Genomic DNA, 12,269 nt, shown 5'->3' on the forward strand with positions numbered 1-12,269 from the left:
TATATCAGGGTAACTGCGGTACTTGCACGTTATTAGTTTCTAACAAAATTTCCATTCACGCTGGAAAATTCCACTGCTATCTTCGTACAAAATAAACTTAGCGACAACCGATGTATCTTTCGAAAGTTTGTAACTTCGTGTATTATTTAACGTACAAATTATGTATTAAAATGAAATTATTATACACTATTAACTGTTTAACGAAATGAAAAACCTAGCGATATAATGTCAAATCTCAAGGATCCAGTAAAGAAAATATAAGAATGCTTCGTCGTGGATGCATTTTAGGGAAGAATATTCGCGCTAGCAAGCGACACCATGCGCGGAAACGTGTTCAGAACTTGCCGGTAAACACGTCCTGCACGACGACGCTTTGCAGAATAGTAAAATAGCAGTGTTACAACACTGCCACGATGGTATTAGCATGATACGGGGCGCGGCGAATACGAAAGACGCGCGTAGGGCGAGCGCGAGGAAAATATAATATTCCCTGTACCACGGTAGTACGTTCGCGGTAAGAAAATATCCGCCAGAGTTGCTATGCCACTCTTCTCACAGAGTTTCTTCTCACATTTTCTACAGATCCTTATGCCTCGAGAGATAATAAATGTATTTTCAGCGACATAGCTATCTCGAACGGTCCGCTTGTGAAGTGCCATCGATAATGTGATAATTCTATGTTCGATTTTTCCAATGGATATCGGCTGATATATATATAAGCGGAATTTAGATTTTAGAAACAACAAGACTACTGATGTATTTTTTTTCTTCTTTTTTACAAATACGATTATCGTTGCCAAGTTCATTTGATTACTTTTGACTTGACCGCGATATGCTATCAATACAAAAAATTGTTAAGTTTGTTAATTTAACCATCTACACTCGAAGCTTGCTGTGTCTTATATTTGGAATCCAGTTTTAGGTTATGCCTTCTCTGAAATTTAATTCAGTCGCCTGTCGCAGCTATTCTTTGTATTTTATTTCCTATTTTACGGAAAACGGTACAAAATCTACTGCATTCGGAATAAAGTGGCAACATAGGGTTCGAAGAATTCCTCTCAATAGATTGACCTACAGGGTATTCTCTTCTATTTTATCTTCGATATATAAATATAAATTTTGAGAGCTCTTCTACATTCATAATGCCTCGAAGTCAAAGAATGGTACTTTTATATCTTACGATATAAAAAAAATAATAGAAATAAAAGTTTTTTCAAAAATATGTAAAACATTCAAAATAAAGAATCTATAGTAGTGTTGAGTTATTAACCACTACGAATTGTAATTCAGAAAGAATCGTTAATTTATGATAAAAGATTTTATAATAAAAGATGTTGAAAATCATACTTGAAAGATAAGAAAAAAGCATTCATGGAAAGAGTGAGTATAAACAGACTGGAATGAGAAATCATAAACCTTCCTTCGCGAATAAATTTGAATTCGAATGGGGCATTATCCTTCTTCAAGAATAAGGATAAGCACGTTATCCCGTCTTCATAGATAAAAGATAGAACTGATTTAAGAATAATTCATACTTTATCAGTTCTGTTATTCAGATAGCATTCTCGTTTGAACGCTGTCCACTCTTGAAGATTCGAGGACGCTGAAACGTGCTGGCTTCGCCAAGTCTATACATGGTCCTTGAGGAATTCAAGTGAATCTCCTTTCCTTGAAAATCAATCTTACACAATCGAGTCAAATTTCTTTCATCCTCGATCGTGATACCTCTTCAAATTCTCAATCACTTTGTTCAAAAATATTTCTCGTAAGAGATGAACGACAACACACGATCTTTGACTGTTTTTAATTACGTTAGTCAATAAGACAAATTTAATTTAATATAATTTACTCAATTTTAATTATCATTAATCAAAAATAATGGTAAATGTTTATAAATAAACACGTATAAAAGGACTAATGCTGAGATGTCTAATATTTTTTCAGCAAAAAGACCAGACGTGAGTGTAAAAAATGATAACTAGACACGAGCATACCCCCTTAAATTGTTAATTCCTGGCTACGTGCATGTATTCACGTATCACGTTTTCCTTCTCGTCGTGCATCGATTCTCGATACACGTCGAGAAATGGCGCACGGTCTTCCAAGGGATTTAACGTTTTCTATATGAAATGCCGACTCCCTGGAGCGACTTCTGCTTTTATATTCCAGCAGCAATGCGACCCTTTACTATGCGGGGACGACTGGAAATTGGAACCTTCGCGAAGAAATGTCTGCCACAGAGGGTTGCGTTTGGATTATGCTATTGCGTTGTTTTGCGAGTGCAACGACGGAAAGTGAACACAAATCTCGCGTCGATTGACGTATCGTCGGATTGGAATTAATCGACCATAGAGATAATAGTCGCGGTCGAAGCATAGCCTCGAGCCTCGCTGGTGAAGAATTGTTCTGTTCTGTTGCCGAATAATTGCTCTGCAATTACAGTCCTCGTCATGGTTTCTTCGATAATTAATGCCTGGTCTCCCGTTCGATTTGTTATCTTTAGCAAACGAGGAAACAACGAAATGCACCTCTGTGATTTCCACCGTTTCTAGCTGTTTTATGAGCCGTGGATTATTGATTCATGCTTCGAATGCTTCAAAAAATAGTTTCATAAATGTGAAACTTTTCGTAAATATTATATACATAATAAAAGCTAAATCAAATTTCGTGGGTAAAATTGTAAGTTTGTCAAATTGTTACATTTCTCTACTTGTCAATCTATGGATTAATTTATAATCATATCGCTTCTGAACGAATCAAATAACTAAAGCTAAATAAAACTTAAGCTATCGCCGTTACTATTAACCGAAAAATACTAATTTTGATCTACTACAGATTCTCGTCAATCTATTCGCATCTTCTTTTTTGAGTCTCGAGAACTGTTCAACGTGGATCTTCGCGATTCTGGGAAACCGGCAAATGTGTGTACGATTTCGTAACGAATCTCATTCTACGACTCGCCTTTACGTCATCACGTGGCACATCACTATGCTTCGATCAGATCTATCCGAGGAAATTTTGCCCTAGAAAACTAAAAAGAAACACTATTCAACTCAGTATGTGATCCAAATCTTTCTAACTTATTCCAAATTTTTAATTTTCTACCTGTTTTCCTCAAGATGTGGCCACCCAAAATTCAATGTCTATTCGTCGAAAATACCCACTGGGTTGAACGCTCTGCCGTCCATCAGCAAAGCTGGGAATTTTGTAAAATTCACCGTTGGAAAGCTCGCGTTCACCTGCGCCAGCTTTCGTCTCTCCGGTGAATAATGTCAGACGCTAATGTCGCGCGGCGAGAAACGAGTAGAAGCGAACACTTGTAGTGAGTCGTCGTTACTCACGAGCTTTGCAACCGCGATATTTACATGTTTACAACGGTACCGCGTTCCCAATGGAAATAATGCGCGCATTTTCAATCTCCTTCAGGCGACGAAACTTTTCCGAGTCGAACCAACTTCAAGCTCTTTCGATATTCTCTGAGAAAGATTGGTCAAACGAAGAATTAATCATTTCCGATCGTATTGAGCTGATATATTTGTATTATGTTTATTGTAATTCATCTTTATTGCGCGATTGTTGGTAATATAATCTTGCATATATAACAAACAAAATTTGTATGATTAGTAGATATTAATCATTTTTTTTTATTAAGATTTATAAAATTTAAATATTTAATCAATTTTGAAGATTAATAGTTTTAATTGACTTAAAATCTTAAAGTATTATGCCTGAGAAAAAAATAAATTGCAAATTTATTTATGAAGATTAAAAATTCTTTTAATATTATTATTTTTAATATTAAATTTAATATAGTTTAAGTGAAAATTTTAAATTGCAAATTTAAGGATTAAATTAAAATTTATATTAAATTAAATGATATGAATATAAATGAATATAGAAAAATAATAATTAGTGTATATATTTTTATTGATAAAATTTCTATTCTAATATTTCTTCATTGTACGATTGTTGGTAAAATGATCTTGCATATATAACAAACAAAATATAATTATGAAATTTATCATCGCTACTTTCGATTTAGCGATATATAAATTGTAATTCGTTTTTAACTTCTTAATATTTGTGCTATGTATTTTAGGTCGTTATCACAAGCACATAATTCTGGTCGATTAATTTCTTTTGATAATTTAAATCCATCATTGCATTTCATATCGATTTATACGATCAAAACGATGAAAGTGTTTTGATGGCTGAGGCCAGACACATGAAGACAGAGGTATCAAGGATTCTGTGATGCTTGGTTGAATTCAGGACTAAGTACCTAATCGAACTAATTATTGCGTCAATCAAACCGATTCCTTTTGGTGAATAGTGCCACTATCGATCCTCTTGTTGGTTGTTTACTATTTTTCTTTCTCTATTTTTAGTGAAGAGAATACTTGGATACCCTTTCCTTCGATAAAGATAAATGGAAGATCCTGGCTCCACTGAAGTATATGTAGCGAAGGAAATGCAATGGATTTTGCCTCGGTCGTAGGGTTATAATGTTCGTCTCTGTGTCAAGAGGTCGTGGTGATCGGTTGTTTGCACCAGGGATAGAGAAAGGTTCGTTGGGTATGGGGGTAAAGGTATGTTGTATGGTGGTTTGAGGTTCTGTTGTGCAATCTTCTTTGAAGCTTATATTGTATATTTTAGCGTAAGCAAATCTTGTACCGTTGCATTATTTTTGAAATATTCACTCGACTGAAATATTTGTTTTATGCAGGATATTCATTAAATTTCTAATATTTTTTTAATTGACATAGTTAGCATATACGTTTCATTTTATAATTAGCAGAGCACTCGTTCAAGGATGTAACATACAACAATTGTAAAAACAATTGTAAAGATTGTAAAAATGTAATTGAACGTTCATTGTCAGTTCGTTGCAAACGAAACGTCTCTACTAGAAACTAAGTTGTGCAGGAACGACAAAATAGGAAGGAGGTGGCGAGGAGATAAGTCAGGTCAACCTTTCCTTCTGTTGGATTTCATTGACGGCTAAATGAAAGGATGGGCGGAAAATTTCGCGAAGATAAACCTTACGTTTTATTGGCTAGACCGATATGATCGCGAGAATATCGGGTCACGGAGTATCCAACCACAGCTTTGTCGGATTCCAAAAGATTCCAGGATTATGGGCGTACATAATCTCCTATAAAATATTACGAAATTCTTTATCGATTCGAACATACGTAACCACTCAAAAGTATATAGACACTTGTTTATTTTTAACAATTGCGTTATTTAATTACAACACTATAAGTAGAAAGATTGATATTTTAACAGACTCGACACAGAATATTATTTCACGATGTAATTTATTTTTTTAAATGAATACGCTGTGAAGAAAACTGGCATTTTGAGTTTTATCATTTAATGTAATCCGTATCTCGTTTCATGATATTTCAAAATACTTTACATAATGTATCCAATATATTCATAAAAAGCTTTAAATACTTTCACGAGCCACGTCCCGCTTCGAATTCACGGGAAATATGTTTCGTGTTCTAAACATTCCTTGACTGGTAATCGATCGAAGACAGCTTGATATTAAACAGAAATCGTTGGGAGTTTCTTCTGTCTGGCCGATTCGTTCTCGCGAAGGACTGGCTATTGTAGTGGAAAAGTTGTTGCTACTAATTGAACAATGCTCGTTATCCTCGGACAAGAACTTCGAAGATTCAGAATGCTGTTATAGTACATTCAAGAATGCTCGTGGAACACTTGAGAAAATACTGACCCATACTGATTCGGTAATAAAGTAAGCTTCACGGGCCAACATTTATAGATTTCTGCAGTTAAATTCGTACGTAGCGTTGACGAGCAGGCTGCTCGCTTAGCGACGACTTTATTCGAAAGCTTCTTGGGTTTACGACCGTTAAACCCAAGCATCTCAATTAAAAAGTTATTAGCCAGATTGTAAAGATGTTGCTTACGAAACTAATCGAAAGTATTGCCCTACTATCTGAGGCTACCTGGTTTTTCGCATCTTTTACTGTAGACCTTATTGAATTTTAAAATCGCTCTTCTATAAAAAATGAGAAATCTGACTTAGATTTCGTTCACCTACGACCTTCACATGAAATTCACTAGTGAGTTAATCATTTAATAAGATACTAGCTGAAATTTTGTTCCAGAAATGGAATTCTCTAAATCACCATCAAACTTGTACCAGACATTGATAATCAATCACGAGATGAAGTAAGCAAATTATCTTCGATAACGAATAATTCGTAGCTGAAAGTCGAGCCGTCGGGACGCATTAGTGTGACGAACATTGTACAGTAATATCGTGCGAGCGTGGGCGGTGTTAACGAGATAAGGGTGCAGTTACTGCCAAAACACTCGTAAATCCGACAATTGAGCAACAGCAGAAAATCTTGGACGGTCTATGTGTTGTCGGCATTCCCAATTTTCGTACAACGAAATCAAATTCAGAATAGACACTTCCATTCAAAATCTTATGAAACTTTGAGTTCACGTTAAAAGTCCTTTAGTGAAACTATTCTTCAAGTAAAACGAACCCTCCACAACGAAAATTGTGATAGGTAAATGGATACGGTGGTTCACGAACGTATTTAAATATTCAGCGTGAGGATTTTTTTCTGATATAACAAATATCAGTCTGATAAACAGACGTTTCGTTATAGCGCAAATGAAATTTTTTAATGTTTCCTATAACACGTACAATATAGCGACGAAAGGTTTCTATAAGTATTAGTATACTTTCGTGGATTACTGTAATGTTAGAAGGCTGAATAAAAACATGGCGAATGTCGTAGGATAAAATAAAGTGTGATGAAACGAGAATAAGGAACTGCGCATTGTAAGATAATTATAACTACTAAAAATAAACGTATATAAAGAAAATCATGAAAATTCAAACATGAAAAGCGTAAAAGTGATTTAAGACGAAGTTGCTTGCTTATCTTCCGACAGATTGAGCGGCGTATTGGCCATCGTTGTTCCTCTAGTTCAGCACTAGGTTCCAAAAATAGCACGGATCAACGCAACGTTTCACCGATACTGACGATTTCGTGCACGTAATGCTTCATTCTTACACGACTAGGATATCGTCGCTGATTAGTATTATATTCGCGAGTATCGAACGAGTATAATCCTTCGTCACCGAGCAACCAGCATCGACTGAGAAGAATCTTTCTGCCAGACTTTCTGGCTCATTGCCCTCCACACCTCAGTGTTCTCTTTGTCCCTCGCCGTACCTCTCTTAACGTGTTATAAATTATATACACACGCGGTAGCTCGTGTAGTGAAAATCGTTGACAGTAACGCGCCTCTTTGAGCTTGCTGATGAATCGCAGGGATCGTTGGCAGATCCGATCGATACACGAGTGGATACCCGGTCGATGAAACCGCCAGCAATATTGATGTCCCAGATGGTTACGTCACGGTTTCGCTTAATCAGCGGGATTTTGAACGAACGAGCAGTAAAATATGGGCTGATTCGATATTGGTATTATAGCTTTAAAATTGGAGTTCGTCGGGTATACCAAAACCCAATCACCTTAATTATACTTTGATATTATAATATCGCAAATTTATGTATTATATTCAGAATAAATTATCTTTGTACGAAGATCACAAAAAGGAATAATAAGTCTTTGAATCTTTTTTCATATAAGAGCAATTTTGAAATCCAATACCTGTAACCAGTTACGTTTTACCAAGGCTGTCTTTTTGTTAAATTTTCCAACATCAACGTTGTTAGCAACGTTAGTTTCTCGCAACACTTTATGAATTTGTAATTTATTATTGGAAGGCCTAAATCCTTGGATTGGATTAGGTTTCGTATCTTTCTTAGTATACAAATTTCTATGAATGTGCAAATATTTTCGTTACAAATGTTGTATATGTCTAGTGTATATAAAAGGAAAATGAATTTATGGACCGGATACAGCTAAGAGCCCACTGATTTCTACAATTTAGTTGAGAAAATCTCTAACTCTGGAAATTTAAGCTACGTGCTCGGAGGATCGAGAAGGTTCAAGCGAAACGAATCCGTGAAAAATACGTGAGATTAGCTCACCAGCGTTCCGTGTAGTCGTGCGCAAGCTTTCATCGTGGGACTCTCGCGACTTAGATCAGCACCGTTCAGGCCGAAAGACAATGTCTAACTGGCGTGCCTTTTCGCCGCTTGAAGAGAGACCCTTCTCCGATCGCCCGTCTCTTTTTGCCCGAGCCAGAAAGCTCAAAGGGGTAACATATGCCGATTCTCCCCTCGCGCGGCTGACCCTTCAGGGGTCATGAGAGCACTCGCCGAAAGGGGTCGATAATCGAACGGACGTGTCGTTTCATCTGTCGTCTCTGTTTCACTTAAAATCCAGGTGGAGAAGATATGCCTCCTTCTTTTAATTTTATCGTTTCATTACTGTGTTCTTGTATCAGAGTATCGATCAGACACGAGAAAATAAAATGGTTCGTCGAATATTTATCTGGCTTCAAGCACGTTCCGTATCACGTGGATCACAGCTGATGCGTGCTGGATTTTCTATTTCAGAAAGATGAAATAAAAGGAAATTATAAAATCTAATGATTTGCCTCAATATTCGAACACCACGGTCTTCGAGAAATTATTACTCTATATATTTATTCATAATAGCGCTATCGAATTAATTGTTTTTTAATATAGCACGACAGTTATAGTTAACAGAAATATAAATTTGATTTATTTAATGGATATAATTCTTTGTGTAATAAGTGATATAACAAAATAATATTAATATTAATGCGAGCCACTGTACATATTATATGCAGTTACAAAGTATATCGAATTATTTTACACATCAGGTATTTTTCCATAGAATAGTAATTTTTGAAATATTATAGCCATTATAAAGCATAATTTATTTAATTCGTATAGTAAACATAACCTATATGATTCATATGCCCTGGACGACAAATCACACAAAATTGGCGCGACACAGAACATACTATCGGTCCATTTCGTCGCCGTCCGATATGACTATCGAATAATTTAAACTTAGAAAGATTTCTAAATTGATCCATCTTCAGCCACAGTCTCGTGGCCCGAATTTCACCAGCTGATTAATACGTCCAGATTATCGCGAGGATGATGTCGCGAAGAAACGCGAAGAGGCGATATCGACCAAACAGAGGGCAGCACTGTTGCTCCCGTCTGTACCAAGTGAACATTTGTCATGAAAAAAAGTGTTTCTTTTTCATTTTCCGTTGTCGACAATTCTCTAACAAAAATCTGAAGCTTATTCGAAGGATATGGATAAGAAATGAAATATTCCGGGTATTTGTGAAAGTTATTTGAAAGAATTCATTATTAAAAAGAGAGATGACAAAAGATTTAATTCCAATTTGATTCGCTAATAAACTTTCGCTACGAATTTGCTGAACAATTTCATAATTTATTCATTTAAAATGTCATCATTCGTCAAAATCACATGGATGTTTCGTACAACAAGCTGGCATTTGTCGGGCACAGATTAATTATTCTACGAGGCATTTCAAAGTAGATCCCACGGAGACTTCTTATCAGAGAGTTCCCTAGATAACACGCAACACGGACGATTAAAGGGTCAAGCGGAGCAATTGTTGCTTTCAGTATGCTCAGTTCCCCGAGGCTGTGTAATGGGCATAGTGAGCTGCACGCATACTGTTTCAAAGAGGCCTCGACCTCACCCGCATACTGAATGGCGATTTCAAGTTGATTCCGCGTTTCTCTATACATGCTCGCTTTCTCGCCCTCCGTAGCCACTATCGTGTTATTCGCTAGTTCCGCGGTGCCCCATCCTCTCAAAGTACGAGTTCCCAGTTTCGTGAACAGCTCTTACAACCGTGAAACAGGTAGTTGGCCCGTGTCACTTTGTAGCCTAGCGGTGACCTGTGTGAAGGCGAGCATGTTTCGAACCTTGTCGCGTGAAAAGGTTTTTCGCCTGGATGCGAAATTCTTTTAAGAAGGGGATTAAAGTGGTGGCTCGTATTTAGGAAAATTTGTAACAAAATTATCAAGTAATTCGATATTTTTTAATTGGGAGTATATACATTAATTTTTGTTTGGTAATGCTAGAGGTATTTAGATGTTTTTACTATTAGAAAAATAATGAATCAACAATTATGCTAAATAATTATATATATAGCAATTATGTATAATAGTAATATGTAATTTGAGATACTTGGGCTTAATTAATTATTAGGCACAATCACGTGAAAATACTTTTTGTAGCCAGCATATACATAATTGATGAGATTATAATTGCAATGTTGAACATATGATCTCCTTATGCCTTACGATCTTAAATAACATAGTAATCAACGATTTTAAGAATTTCTTACTGATTATCAAAAATCACCTGATTTTGTTATGTATATGTGTACAAGTTTCAACGTGTTGTTCCTTCGTGTATCATATTTCCCTTAAAAGAATAAGATATTGCCGGAAAAATACTTTTGTTCAACAAAAAATTCGCGAGCAAAACGAATCGACTAGAGTTAGACGCCACCACCCCTTCCACGTGTTTAAAAGCAAAGACAGCTTCAGGTGGAAGAAATATCGAGGTATGTCGATATAATGCTGGAAGGAGTCCACCGGGGGTGCAATTTAACCATGCACCGAACTGCACAGAAGAGTCGACAGGAAAATCCTTTTGAGAGAAGAGCCGAATCGTCGAGAAACACGCTCGCCCTCATAATTGGTCGTGGTTGACAGCTGGAAGCTTTTCGAGTCCTTTTCGGTGCAATGCTGGCGATTCGCGCCCAACAACGACGCGTTTAACGATCGGCAGCGACGTTATCGCGACGATTCATTAACGAGCACGATGCAATCTCGCGAAACGGCGACCTTTGCCATCGGGTCTCAGTTTTCCCTGCCGATCATCGCACCAAACTTCCTCCGAGGAGCCGCGTCATTTCATTTCACGACCACGTCTGTTTCCAGATAATGAGAATTTCTGAACTCGGAAGTGCAACCTCGACGATTGTGGTCTATTGGACCGGAATATGATAGAATATTTGATGGTAGAATGGAAATGATATCGAGAGATGTTCACTAGCGTGCACTAATAAACATTCATTTAATATTCAGAATTTATTAAAAAGGTTAGATGAAGAAGACAATTGGTGGTTTTGAAAGGAGTCGACTGCCCTTCTTATTGGAATGTAACCTAAATTAAAAATCAATTGGAATCAAATAGAGAAATTTGGAAAATAATCGGTAATCTGAATAATTACTTGTATGAATAATTACCGAGATTATTACGCCCTAAAAATATCTCGTATTACACGCTTCATCTCTCAAAACGCATAAGCGTTAGTACCTAACGGATTTTACACCCACATTATATCGTTTCTGCCTAATGTACTTGTTCGTAATATACACAAGAAACGAGAACCATGAAATTGCTATTTCACAGCGTCGAACGTTAACTCGCTTAACAAGCAACGGCGATAGTAGGATGGTTGCGATAATCTCATATTTCCCACGCAAATTTCTCCAACTCAAGTAGATGTATATATATAACGTGTTATATAAAACAATTCCAGATACCGGAAGACGATGAAAATTATTTGACCGTTGAGTTCTTGCCAGTTATAGGGATAGTTGACGACACAGACCTGCAACGTGGTCTTTCATGAATAAATCTGCATGCGTCTGAAAATTCGCTCGAGCCCGTTGCTCTCGTCGCGCGACAACGTCGCGCGGTATGTAAATGTTATCCAAACACGCAGTTGTATTCCGACAGTCGGTATAAATTTAGATTTTCCCGCTGAAGGCTTCAGTTCTATCGATCCGGAATTCCAGTGCCGCTTTCTCCGCGCCTCGCCGTTCCTAGGGAATTATAACTGTACGTACATACGCGCACACGTAATATTTACCAGAGTTCGATTTATAAATAGTGGTATCGGTGAAAGAGAGAGAGAGAGAGAGAGAGAGAGAGAGAGAGAGAGACAAAGAGAGAAAGAGAGAGAAAGAGTTATATACAGGTCCATAGGATCTGTGGGATTTTCTACGACATCGCGTAAACTATTTCCAAACTTCTCCTTTTAAGGTTACGCCAAGAATGCCTCTTTGAAGCACGCACGATGACATTCTCTCGGTCCATAGACGTTACTCGCTATAGATAAATCACAGTGAAGCTATAAACTACGTTAATTTATAGATACTTTTATTGTTATTGTATTGTCGAATCTCTGCCCTCATATTTTAAGCAAATTTAGCATTAACTCCATTAGTTGTCATTCACCGCGAAATACAAGCAATAAAAACGATAAAACTG

General features: G+C 36.8%; 1 protein-coding gene across 5 annotated transcripts in view; it reads right to left on the reverse strand.

The window, feature by feature from the left end:
* The window catches only part of LOC100643585 (dipeptidyl aminopeptidase-like protein 6), a 116,308-nt gene that overhangs the window by 17,918 nt on the left and 86,121 nt on the right, over positions 1-12,269 (reverse strand). The window contains exon 1 of one of the 5 annotated variants that reach the window (XM_012313574.3): positions 8,051-8,655. The exons of 3 other annotated variants lie outside the window; for them this stretch is intronic. In XM_012313574.3, the coding sequence (XP_012168964.1) occupies positions 8,051-8,083 (33 nt within the window). In that variant the 5' untranslated portion in view covers positions 8,084-8,655. Of the gene's footprint in view, positions 1-6,932; positions 7,162-8,050; positions 8,656-12,269 lie in introns of those variants that run through there. One more of the 5 variants, XM_003399176.4, reaches the window with a different exon arrangement.

Source organism: Bombus terrestris, chromosome 11 (assembly GCF_910591885.1).
Source record: "Bombus terrestris chromosome 11, iyBomTerr1.2, whole genome shotgun sequence".
NCBI lineage: Eukaryota > Metazoa > Arthropoda > Insecta > Hymenoptera > Apidae > Bombus > Bombus terrestris.